At 39.9% G+C, this 13,726-nt stretch overlaps 1 protein-coding gene across 1 annotated transcript; it reads left to right on the plus strand.

The window, feature by feature from the left end:
* Window positions 1–2,513: 2,513 nt before the first annotated feature.
* LOC118556500 (polyadenylate-binding protein-interacting protein 1-like) lies at window positions 2,514–13,331 on the plus strand. The gene is made up of 11 exons (XM_036143995.1): window positions 2,514–2,938; window positions 4,270–4,424; window positions 4,503–4,700; window positions 4,915–5,027; window positions 5,211–5,322; window positions 6,806–6,931; window positions 7,019–7,125; window positions 7,742–7,859; window positions 8,802–8,856; window positions 10,569–10,647; window positions 12,316–13,331. The coding sequence occupies exons 1-11, from the start codon at window positions 2,740–2,742 to the stop codon at window positions 12,401–12,403; spliced, it is 1,350 nt and encodes a 449-aa protein (XP_035999888.1). The 5' UTR covers window positions 2,514–2,739; the 3' UTR covers window positions 12,404–13,331.
* Window positions 13,332–13,726: the final 395 nt, after the last annotated feature.

The following is a 13,726-nucleotide window of genomic DNA, read 5'->3' on the forward strand; positions in this document are numbered from 1 at the left end:
AAAAATAACTTTTTTTCAGAATATATAAATCTTATGACGAATACCTGGAAAACACAAATGCGGGTGTTTTTGATTATAAAAAGACATTTTCACCTGAATGTTATTTATACATATATTTTATGAGACAAGTTGTTTATTCCAGCAGATTAATTCATTTTTTATTTATTATTATTGTTGTTGAATCTAATTCACATCAGTTTTTAAGTTTACCCGGCTGGGTAGGTGTCCAAACAAAGCAAAAGTGGAGAAAGAAACAAAAAAAATATTCTTATTAGGCAATAATAATTTTGGTGTCTCAACAAACATTTCATTATACATAATAACAATAAAGAATCTTGACTCTCTAAGTAAGATGCTTTTTAAAATCTCATTAAGCCTATATTGTTCTTTGTTCCTTTAAGATCTCAGCTTTAAAACTTATTCTTTCAGAGATTAGTCAAATAAAGGCAACAAGATAAAAGTGTATTATATCATTTTCAGTTTTTACAACAGTTATTCTAAATGGAAAACTCTTCCTATTGCCAAGGCAGGGGTTTCCAAAGTAGGGGCCAGGACCCCCCTGGGGTGTCGCAAGACACATATTAGAGGTCACCAGATTTGATGCTGAGTTGCTAAAAAGATTTAGTATTTCTTTATTTGTGAGACCAACACCAAAGTATAACTTTACAAGATGTTCAACATTCCTCATTTTAACACAGCATTTACGACAAAGAAAGAAAAAATCCCACCCACCAATGGGTGTCACTGTTATTTTGGGGGTCGCAGGCTGAAAGGTTTGGGAACCGCTGTACCAAGGGATGCAACAGTATGAACATTATGTCCAAATTTGTCTCAGGCACCATTATAACATTTGTTCCAATGTAGTAAATTATGTGATTAAAACATTGCAGTGTACTTAATGTCTTCCTGCAGTAAACAGTCATGTGAAAAACTGTAAACACCTTACGGCAGCACATGCGTTCTGAAAACATTTGTACGTATTTAAATTTAATATCAATTTAATCAATACTGAGAAACTCAAGTAAAATGTAACAATATAAACTGAAGAACTTTACAAATATCTTTTAAAATGTGATAAAAAAAGGTACTATTTCTGGCATGGAACACATGAGGATGTCCTCTTACATTCTTTACCTCTTGAAATGACACACTGGATTATTAAATCAAGTGTTGAAGATTGCAACATTTGTACTCAGTATTTTGAAGGTGATTTACCCTGTTTAAACCTCAGACTGTTTGATGTGCTCCGGACTGCTGAAGTAACAAAAAAAAAAAGAGCTTTCTTCGCCCTTCAGATAGAAGATTCTTTCCGCTTATAAGTGTCAAAATCATTTAAAATCAGTCATTCCATGGCACCAAAAACGGTCTGCAACTGGAGGAAACAACTGCCAACATGCCCGGCTCGGATTTTCCAAACAAGTTTGAACTGAAAGCAGACAGCAAGATTTTGCAAGAAGTCTCTTAAAACCATAAAATGTCCAAACAGGACCTACAACAGGCTCTTACGGTATTGTTGATAAGAAAGTGCACGCCTGTATAGTCGGAAAGAGACTGTACAACTTTAACTGTCATGGGAGGAGTGTGTAATAAGAAAAAAAACACTATTCTGAACACATCACCAAAGAAACACGCAAAAAGCTGGTTGGTAGTTATAGGCTAGGTTTGATTGGTTTAATGCCAATCTATTATCACAAGGTTAAACAAACATTTTAGAAATGTTATTTTACTCATTTCAGACATTTATCTCATTTACTATCAGAAATCTTTTTTCAGAAAGAAATTTAAGAATTAAATCAGTCAGAATTTTCATTTGAACTGTTTTGTGTTACAAAATGGCAGTCAATTAACATCAATATTGAGAAGAGTAATCTAACATATTTGGCCTAAAGTTCCTTTAAATGACATTGGATACTGGATATCCCTAATGACGGATATCCTATATGCATTGTATCAGAAAAAAGCATCTCAGAATAGATCTTTTGGACTTCTGTTAAGAAATTGATTGAAATTAAAATGCTGACAATTATTAATGGGATTTTATTGTTAGAAACATTGACTTTATTTTGTAAGAACTCTGCTGAAAATATCTCAAATATCAATTGCAGATGGGAAAATGTTCTTGTAGAAATCTGGAGTGAAGAGAATTAATGGATATAAAAGGAAATATGAAAAACTATATTTTGATGAGAGATATCTGACATTTTGATTGTGAATGGGAAGACAGGTGTTTTGCAGAGCTTAATGTTTTCTAGTAGGTAGGAAGATCATTGCAATCCATTTTGAGCACAAAAAAATAAACAAAAACCAAAAATTTTTATAGATGTATATATTTTTAAATGTAGTGTTTCTTGGTACAAACTCATCTATAAAGCCTTTTTGCCAGAAAGGATTTTTATTTTTAAAAGAAATTGCAGCCATGGATGTGATTTGATTATTTGTTACAGCGGCTTGCCATACTGGTAAAATAACTGAACTTCCACTCCACGCCACTAGAGGGAGACACGTTCATTTTGACCGACGCATCTGTCACGGGCAGCAAGTTTGTTGTGAAAGGAAGTAGCTCAAAAAGTTATGCTGCTAGCTTACAGTTGTACGAGCCGATCGGGGAAAAGGCCACTATGAAAGACAGACAGAACAGGTGTTGCTGTGATAACACGTAAACGCCGGCCGAGAAAAAAAAAACCCAGGAGAAAAAGTCAAACAGCTCCATTTCCATCTCTCTCAGACAAACAAGCAGCCATGAACGAGAGTTTTGACCGAGCTCCTGGAGCGGGGAGAGCCCGCGGAGCTCCGGCGGACCCCGGGCTGCCAGTGAACGCCAGAGACGGCGACGCAAAAACCTCGCTGTTCAGCCAGAGAGAGCCGCTGAGGCAGCCGCGGACGGTGCCCCCTTTCCCGGAGAGCAGCGCCAACGCGACCGCTGGAATCCCCGGAGGAGGTGGGGAGCTAACGTGGCTAACGGAGCTGCTTTCTTCATTACTCCCAATGTCGGGTAGATTTGTTGCCGAAAAGCCACGCAGTGGTTCTGGTTCTGGTTCTTGCTGAATGCGGAGCCGTCGCTCTCGGCCTTTTGGGGGTTGGAGTTGCGACATGTGTGCATTTATGTCATGGTGGCTAACGCTGCGGCTAATAAAAGCTGTTGCTCACCTGTCGCGGCTGCTTAGCTAAGGGTCAACAGTGAGGCTGCTGACAGAGCCGAATATTATCTGAGGACCTGCTCACATGTAATCTGATTTTATGTAGACAACACAGGGTTTTCGTTTACATGGGAAATAGGTTGATTTACTTCAAAATGTTAAAAAATAAATAAAAATAACAGTGTTATACGTGGGTGTGTGACCCTTTATCCCCTATGCGCCAGATCCAGTTTATTTATGGTCACATTTTGTGAAGCAGGTGGTCCATTCAACAGAGACTATCTTTTAACTTTTTGGCCTACATAAAAAAATAAAAATAAAACAGCGACGTGACGATACCGTGGACAATGGTGGGAGCAGCATCGCGTTGTTGGGATGCTTTTCTTCAGGGACCCGTTTCAGAAAGAATGGCCGATCTACCCTGAGTAGTTCTACCTGACGCTGTCATGCTCAGCGGGACAGGTGACAGTAACCAGGTAACCAAACCCAGCGTCCAATCAACTCTGAGCTGAGCGCCAGCGCCAGCATGGAAGAAGCCCTCATCAATGGATCGCAGATAACGCGATTCACATTGGCCACGAGAAGCCTTCTTTAAAGCCAATCTTTAATGAAGGCACGAGGAGATTATTAAACCATAACTAAAAACAACAAAAAATAAAAATGCTGTTGATGCTGAAAAAAAGTTAGTGGCAGAGAATTACTGAAAAAGTCAATGCATGAGTGATTTGATGGAGAATTAAAGCTGTATTCTCACACTGCAACCATTCTACCCCCTACGATCAGACATTTGATCGTGGTCAGAGCAGCTTCTCCCCGACAGATTTCTGCGACGTATTTGCGCTCCAGCATGCGGGCTCCTCCAAAAAAGGTTTCTCCCTTTTCTCACACCTCCTTGAAACGATCACAGCTAAAAAGAAGGAAAAACTCAGAGTTAGCCCAAACAACTCTGCATGGTAGCAGGGCTGCTTCACGGAGTAATTTGTTGTCATAATTCTACCCAGGGTCAAGGCTTCTGAGCTTTCTGAGCCGGAAAAGCCAGGGTGTGCAGAGATTACTCTGGGTATCCACTAACCCGGCTTTCTGAACCAGAAATGACCTCATCTTTCCTTTTTATCCTCCTTTCTTGTTTCAGATCCGCGAGCGCTCGGCAGCCCCCTACAGAGCGGGGCCCCCAGCTACGCCTCCGTCTCCAGGGGCGGCAACGACGACGTGGACTCGGTGGTCAGGACATCGACGCTTTCAGCCAGCGCTCCGGAGTTTGTCCCGGGTGGAATGAGCTCCTACGAGGTGAGGGAAACGCCCGGTTTATGTGCCGCCGTGCCACACGTCTGAACGAATCAGCGAGTTGTTGTTCATTTCGCATAGGAGCCCGCGTACTACGATGACAGCGAGAGCTATTACGGCGAGGCCTCGTTGGCAGACACGGTCACAGACTTCCTCAGTCACCTGAGCTCCTCCCCTGGCTCCTTCGAGTCCGACGTGGAATACATCACCGGCATTCTCAACTCCTGGGTCACCACAGAAGAGCTGCTGAAGGAGCTGGTGGAGCTGATCTTTACGCAGGTGTGCCAACATTCAGCTTTCTTTCTTTCTTTTTATGTATTTTTTTCTAATATGGTGCCATGTTTATTGAGCCGTCGATATTTAGCTCCTGAATTAAGGCATTGATACGCATGAATTTGGTGTAACTGGCCTGTTTCAGTAATTTCCCTCTGGGATTATTAAAGTATATCTGATTCTGATTCTGGTTTTCTTTTTTTTTTTCCCACCATCCCAGTCTACCGCCATCCCAAACTTCTCCTACACCGGCGCACGGCTTTGTAATTACCTGTCCCATCACCTCGCCCTCAGCCCACAAGGTGCCAAATTTCGTCAGCTGCTTTTGCAACGGTAAGCGTGCTTCTGCTTGTAGTGGATTCAGATTTTGCCCAAACTGACTTCAGAGATGATCTTGAATTGACATCGAAGAATGTGTTTCTTGTCGGGTAAAAAGACTTCTGCTCGAAATAATTTCAGTAACGAACATTGAATTGTTTCCGCCAATAAATATAGATGTTTGTTTTTCTGTCGTAGGTGTCAGAGAGAGTACGAACAACGGAACGAAGCCGTTCGAGGAAGTCCGGAGGTCCAGAAGAAGTTTCACTCCTTCGTGCTGTTTTTGGGCGAGCTGTATCTAAATTTGGAGGTAGGAGCATAATTCTGCGGCTTCGCTGTGTGAAATGTTGCATTTTAAAATTCATCGTCATGAGAAATCCGTCCTTCGGATGTTTCGGTGCTGTGGATAATTTTTACTGGCAGCTAGTCGTGGCCCAGCATGAGACTCTCACAATATGACGACCTTGAGTAAAAATATCACAGAGAGAAATAAAAAAGAAAATGCTCAACAGGGTCTAATTTCCTTCATAATGACAAGTATTACTGCTACAAAAATACAACATGTTTGTTTCTATTGTTAAAATAATCTTATTTATAAAATTGTGCATTTTTTTTACGTACAGACTTAATAGAGCATAGAATTAACAGTCTCTAAATTTACTCGTAGCAGTCTGACACTAATTGGACAGAAGATTCTACTTATTTCTTTTCATGACATCACTTTGTTTTTTCACAACCAGAGGTATTTCTGAACAGCTGTTTTTTTTTTCCTTTGTTTTAATCGAGGTAAAGAAAAAGTGTTCTTTAAGCCTGCTTAGCAGCAGTGCACATGGTGGGAGGTCTAACAATTGTGCTGCTCTATAAGTCCAAAGACAACTCTACTCAGTCCAGTACGTTCTCTTGCTTCTCATCAGATAATATAAGACCGAATCCCAAGAAGATGGGGGGGGGGGAATCTAGAAGAGGGGTCAAGATTTAAAATCTTAAGAGCCATTTTTGCTTTCAGTCAGCTGAATGAAGCTCGTTAAGAGCGACAAGTGTTACACAACCCTTTAAAAAGGACAACCTATAATGTTTTATTTTCATAATTTTTTCTTCTTTTTTCTACTATAGGAAATCAGTTGCTGTGTGTAAACAGCCACCATAAAAAAAAACTGAATATAAGTTTTAAAATGAACAAAAACCTTCGCTAAAAGAGGATTGTGGGATGTTGATATTTTTGGAAAATGATGGGTGGGGAGAAGGAAAGTTTCCAATTTAATGACAAGAAAAATGGATCTAGAAATAATACAGATACATTTGGTGGGATTCTTGTTTAATGCGATTATTCAATAAAAAAAACAACCCTAAAAAGCTGCGTTTGTTATTATATTTCAAACCCCCGCTATGGTTCTTAAGCCGCAGTTGCAGTCCTCTGCTCCAGAATATAAAACCATCGAATGTAATAAACTGAAACTATTACTACTAGTGAAAGTCTGGATTTAATAACTAATGAAATGCAAAAATAAAAGATTGTATCTTAAAACTGATGCCGGATTTTTGTTATGTTTAGTTGGTACGGGATCCTGATACATTTGTGTTGTTAAATCTAACTACTTCACTTTAGCAACACGTTTTTGTGCTGATAACAGGTTAATTAGATCATGCTGTCTTTAACTTTGAAGTTTTTTTTTACATTTTATAAAAGGATTTCTACTTTTCCTCTGTCAATTAAGTTATTACTGGTCTGTAAAAAAGTTACTGTTAATCAGAAGGAGAGTCATGAAGTGTGTAAATGTTGTTTTGTTGTTTAGATAAAAAGTGCAACCGGACCTCCGAACAGAGCAGAAATTCTCCTCTTGGCTCTAAAAGACCTTCTGCAAAGTCTGCTTTCACATCCTGTGGACGCAAATCTCATCTGTGCCGTCAAGCTGCTGAAGGTTTTTGCAATTACCCTGGTTACGTTCTGAGATTGTTGTTGAGCGAGGAGTTTTTTGCTGCTACATGAGCACGCTTTGTCTTTATAGCTGACCGGTTCGATCCTGGACGATGCTTGGAAAAAGTCCGGGAAACCCCACATGGACGAACTGGTCCAAAGGATTGAGATTATTCTCCTGGATGCTACATGCAGCAGGTGAGCATTTGACCGACCATGCCTGTACCTCCAAGACTTTTCTTAATGTTGGAAAATTATGCAAAGCAAATCTGGCACCTGGTTGTAGGAAGCAGTCGTTCCCAACCAGAAATCTTTAAGAGAATAAGTGAAGACGATTTAGAAAAAAAAGTATATTGATAAAAAAGAAATCATATTGATCTGTATCGATAATTATCAACAAATTTAAAATGTATATATTAAGTGCAGGCCTGGCCATTTTATGCTGTTAATTAGGTCTGTGTTTTGATTGGTTGGGAGGATGTAATCACTGTAATATTAACCTACATGGCTAAAATGTAAAAGGAGGGAAAACTGTTATCCTATTGAACTTTTTATTTACCCCTTTCTTTCTATCACCAATGTACATCTATTGATCAATATCTATTGTTTTTGAATTGTCATCCAACCCTAGAATAAATAGTTTCATGTTTGTTTGTTTGTTTGTTAATTTAAGTTCCAGAGTTGGGTCTGTAAAAAATAAAATAAAATAAATAATGCATCTGTTGCCAGCTGGAAAAAAGCTCATCTTCTCGGTAAGACCAGTGGTCAGGGCGTCCCCGGTGAAACGGTTTTTAACTTGTTTTGTTTCCCTCAGGGATGTGAGACAGATGCTCCTGAAATTAGTTGAGCTGAGATCCAGCGACTGGGGACGGGTCTGCGTCGCCGCCGCCACCAGTAACGCCACCCCAGACAACGACCCCAACTACTTCATGGTCAGTGTCCGGACCTTTTCTTTTTATGTCTGGTTTTATCGCTCATCACATACTTTAATTGGGACTTTTTTTAAATTTAAGACGCACTGGTCAGGATTTTGTGGACAATCTCCCGTTTTTGGAAATCCTCTCCTGTCAATGCAGATTGTATCTTATTCTGATTTGACTCTTGAAAAGCGATGATAAACGGCATTTAATTTGTTTTTCTAGTTTTCCTGCTGTGAGTGATAATTAAGTGTTTGTATTGGGAGCAGAGGCCACAAGACTGTTCTGTTCTATTTCATAACGTGCTATTTAAGAGCGAGGGCAGCTACTGTAAAACATGGTTAAAACAAAAGAGTTTACATTTTAAACTAGCTTTAGTATTTTACACCAGCAATCAGCTCAACTGGCATTACTAAAGCAGCATTTTCTGTTTACATTCGCTGTAAAATCTAGATTTTTACTTTTCATTCTGAGTTTCCCAAAATGCCAGCATGTATAAAATCGATCGTTGTTCCATAGCAGACTGAGCTCAATAAGCAACGTTTGCTGTAGTCCGTTCAGCCTTCCTGTTTTCTGCTGAGGGCTCGCTTCCTGTTTTAGCCGCTTGAAGGAACAGCAAACATTTCTGGAAAAATACAGTTTGCCATTAAATAGCCTCATGCATCTTTATTTCTTCAGACTTTATTGTTAAACAGTAGCAGGAAGAATGGGTCGTCTTTCTTGAGTAGCTGAGTCCACATCGAAGGCAGCAACCCTGACAGTTTAGGCACGATGCCTTCACTGAGTGGAAAAAGATCGGTTTTATCCGTTTCTGACTGGCCGGTCTATAGTCAGGACTCATCTAGCTGAACTTTTCCCAGAACTGTTCTACATTTGGCATTTCTGGATCTTCGTTTGCCTCCTCCTCGCTTGTTCTTCTCCTTTAAACTTGATTTATTTCTGTTTTTTGCTCCTCAGAATGAGCCTACGTTCTACACTGAGGATGGCACACCTTTTACAGCAGCAGATCCCGGTGAGTCTACGGCCCAAACTCTGCGTACCGGAACCCCCCGGGGGTTTTATAAAGGTTTTAAAAAACCTTTATAACCTTTTAAAAAACCTTTATAAAAGTTTTATAAAACTTTCATAAAGGATCGGGAGAAATCGGCAATAACACAAATAAGGAGACAAACACTGTTTCTGCTAGAATAATAGTGCCCACATTTATTATACCCCACAGAATACAGCAAAAACAGCAAGCACTTTGCAAACCCCAATTCTGCTAGGATGAATGTCCCCTTTATTCCCCACAGAATATAGCAAAGTAGCAAGCATTAAAGCAACAAGCTTTCAAACAGGCGTGATGTTCAACAGATTCTAGAATCAGCTCTTACCCTCGGCACAGGACTGGAGAGCCGGGTCAGTCCGGATTAGAGCAACATCCCCACGGCCAGGCGTCCGTACCAAACCCACAGCAGACTCTGCTGACTGAGGGCGGTCCCCTCCTTATATATTCTAGAATCAAGGTATCAGATGAAAGCGAGAGTGGGCAGTTCTCTCTCCCAGCTGATCTGTTCGTCCCGTTTCCAAAAGAGATAGCCTTCCCAGCATCTCAACAGTGTGTGAATAAAAATAACATTGCAAACTCAGAGTGCAAATATAAGTAAAATAAGGAATACAGAGATTGAATCAGTCTTTCCCACAACACATTGTCATAAGTTCCCACCACAAGTTAAACAAAATAACACATGTTGCTCTTAGTTTCATGTGAACTCAGGTGCGTCATCCTGAGAATATAAGAAACCCAGAGATTCAAAATAATAAAAACAAGATACGTTGCTCTCAGCTTCATGTGAATTCAGGTCCCCTCTTATAAGGAGTAAAAACAATTTATTTAACTGACCAGTCTTCCCATCAAACAAGTTATATAACTGAGCAGGTTTTCCCATAATACATTGTTAAAAATAATTATTTGGTATATCAGATGCACTGATAATATACACATGTTAAATTAGTAAGTTTTAAGGTCAAGATTGATGTAAAAAGTACATTTCCAACAACCGATGCTTCCCAAAGTGTTTTACAAATAACATGAATGAATAAAATGAATGACAGATGCAATGGAAATAAAAAAAAAAAAATACAACAATTTAAAGCAACTAAACATTTTATCATAAACATTTCTTTTTTTTTTTTTTACTTTTTATATTTAATTTGCCGGGTTTTTAGAGTCTCTGTAAAAATCAGCTGGTGGTGCTCTACCTTAAATAAAGCCTCCAGCCTTTTCATCAGCTTGTATTTTGGTCAGATAGAGGAATCATTTGGCCTTTCCCTCGCTCTGGTTAATATCTCGACGTCTCTAGTGTCCATATTTAAAACGTTTCTGCTGTCTATAGTGAGTTTTCTATGTTGTTTGTATGAAATTCATGAAAATCCGGACAAGTTGAAAACGTTGTCTTCTAATGAAGCTCGTATGGGAACCCTGCCCTTAGTGTTGGAACCGAGCGACAGATCGCTACCAAACCCAAATGATCAGGCATGTGTTTCTCATTTGGACGATATTAATGGATGTTTTTATTTTTTCCATATTCACCATTTTTACTTCAGCTGTTTATTATTATCTTAAATGGACATTAATCTGGACTCAGCGTGGCGCTTGTCTTTCTGCTCACTTAGTTTTAGCACAAACACGCTTTGGTCTCGAGTTTTCGGCGTGCCTTACAGTCGGCCTCTCTGCTTTCACAGAATACGCTGAAAGATATCAAGAGCTCCTGGAGAGACAAGACTACTTCCATGAGGCTTATGGTGAAAACGGCAACGAAGAGTAAGTAACCTTAGTCAGCATCGTCTTCACAACCCCGTCATTAAGCCGCAGCGTGTTTCAGTCTGAGGCTTCTTCACGTCCGATCCTTCCTGCACACAGCCAGCGCTATCTTCAGTGACTCTTGTTGAATTGAAGGCAATGACCTAAACTCTGTTGGGTTTAGCTGAAGGGTCCATCTGTTTGAAAACCAACCAGTTGTGAAGAGTTCTGCTCAGAGAAGGGGTCAAAAATCCAGCCAGGAGCTCCTGGTTTATGTGCAACCAAACATTTAACCATAAAATTGGTTTGGGTTTGAAGACAATTCGTGGTAAAATCACCTGTTTATAATTCATGAAGTTCTCTGTTATATTCGTTTTCCAACCTGAATAGAAGACTGCCTCAAATAAAAGACTAAAAACAGGAAAGCCGTTGACCTTCTAGCCCACGGTAGCTGCGTTCACATGGACAAAGGAACCATAATCGTAATAAAGGGCAGATCGGAAGAACAACACGTCGTGTAAACAAGACCATCGGAATGTAATGATCGGATTAAGCTCAATCGGAATGAAATTGTATTCTGAATGAGAGGAGTGGTTTATGCCGATTGATAATCTGATCAACGTGCATATAGACGCTTGTCAGGATGAAGTTATTCCGAATGTGGCAAACTGACCTGAGTGCGCATCTGTGCCCGGCGTAAATTTGACGTAGTTCCGTGTTGGCAATACGTCGCGAAGCAAAACTGTGGGGGCTCCCTTTTTAATCTTTTCTATTGGAAAAAATAAAAGGGCTCAAAATTGTTGCTTACTCAGAAATGTTAATTAGACGACATTAGAACCTGGTGCAAGTCCAGCCTGGGCACTCAAACTAACTCGTACAATACGGCTTTGTTTACTATTTTTGTAGTTTAGCAAAGATAGAAGCACTTCATCTTGTGTTTTTGTTTTTAGGGGAATTTGATAACTGCGCATTTTAGAGTGGTTGTATTCTGAATAAAGCCAGGTGCATAGAGACGCACATTATGATCAACTGATTTAATCCGAATACATTTTAATGCGATCGTGAGACTTTGTGCATGTAAACATAGCTAGTCAGTGTATGTAAACCTCTAACTCACATAATACACACTTTCTAGCATTTAGATCTGCTGGTTCATCACCTTCTACCCCTCTGTGGAGGTGTAGCAGGCTAAGTCCCCAACTTTGAAACAGAGGTCTCGGGTTTGAATCCCGTTAGCGTCGGGACGAGCGTCCATCATAAAGCGCTTCCAGGTCTGCCAGCAGTCAATAAAACAGCATGGATGTCATGACTTTTTGGTCTTCTCTGTAATCACATACTAAACAACTTATTTTTCCTGCTTGGCGAAACATTTCTACAAATGTAACACTGTCGGATTCACCCTGTTCGCACATCTTTAATCATGTGACTGTAAAGTAACCTCACCACACAAGTCACATGACGGCCCGTAAACCCGTGGTCCTGAGCTCGGTGAGCGTTTCCAAGTGGCCCACAATGCAGCAGATTCTACCAGGGCCTAGGATTCTGCTTAGTCAGCAGCCCAGTATAAAAAAGGGCTTTAATCGCTTCAGATCCCCCTCCCAGAACCGTGTCTGTTTCCCTGCTTGCTGTTGCTGTTTTTTTTTTTTTTTTTTTTCTTTCAATAATTTAATTCGCTCATTGTTTCCACAGGTACGACTTCGACGACGAGATGGATCCTGAGATCGAAGAAGCGTATGAGAGCTTTTGCTTAGAGTCCGAGAAGAAACGGCAGCAATGACGAGCGGGAAGATGGGTGACATTCAACGAGGATTTGCTCCCCTTTTTTTTTTCAAATTGCATTACGGGAATGTTGAGAAGCGAAGGACACTAACATCAGGACAAGCTCACCTCTATACTTTTTTGTTTTTCAAATCCAGAGCTTTTTATAGTTGAACTCCTGAGACGTCCTTTCAGCCTGCATTCATTTTAAAGTGGGACAATCAAGACGGATAGCTGTTGGAAATGTTGACTTCTTTCGTTTCTGTTTTGCTGCTTGGAAAAACATTTTTCCCGGAGCTGCTTTTCTTTTTAACCGAATGCCAAGAGGGGGGGGGGGGGGGACAGTGTGCTGTTAATTTGTTTTTGGCTTTTTTAGAGTTAAGACCTGAAAAACAGATTTTCATTAAAAAAGTACGTTCATATTTTAATGCCCCACACCTTGTTCTCCAATGATCCATTCTCTCTGCTTAAAAATAGCCTATAAATGGGTGAGGTGGCTGTTTATTGCGTATCCATCCAAGGTTCAAACACAATGGAGCGTTTATCTCCGCTGTTGGGATCTTGTGCATTGTAAAATAGATTTGAAAAGGTGTCTAGCTGAAGCGTTGTTTGCTGGAGCTACACATCTGTAAAAGTTGGTTCAGGTAAAACCTGTTTTGTTTTTTTAAAATCTCTTCTAAAGTTAAATCTTCATAACATAAAACTGTAGTAAATAGTCCAAAAACTCCCAGAAGAAAGTTCCTTTGAGTACATAGGTTTGTTGAATGCTTGTTTAAATATGTATGCATTCTGCACATCTTGGCAACGTGGCTCAGCTTCATGGTAACGTCGAGACTGAGACTGTTTTTAAAAGCAATCCACAGATCACATGTGAACCGAGGTTGTTTTATAGTTTGTACATATTATTTATAGTTCTGTTTGCTTGCAATAAATACTTTATAATGTGAGCTGTGGTCTTATTTTCTTTATTTTGTTAAAATTTATAAAGGTGAGACACAATCAACATGAGAGCATTCTCATTAGCATAGTGGATCACAATGACAGGAATTATAAAGTTTTAATTTGGATGGCTGCTCCCTTGGTCAGCTCTCTCTTCCTGGTTAAATATGGGTAAAAAGAAATGAATGTGCCAGATTAGCATACGGCCATGGCTTCTGACATAAGAAAATAAAACACTAGAATATATAATAGTTATCCAACCATGATCTTTCATTCTTCTGAGACTGGGTTGCAGAGGAAACGGGTCTAGGAGGTAAACCAGGACATCTCTCTGCTGCTCGTTGTGAGGGTTTCCTTGTCTTTCTAAGGCTAGAAGGAATTATTATCATCATGCAATCATAAA

This window comes from Fundulus heteroclitus, chromosome 12 (genome assembly GCF_011125445.2).
Source record: "Fundulus heteroclitus isolate FHET01 chromosome 12, MU-UCD_Fhet_4.1, whole genome shotgun sequence".
Lineage (NCBI taxonomy): Eukaryota > Metazoa > Chordata > Actinopteri > Cyprinodontiformes > Fundulidae > Fundulus > Fundulus heteroclitus.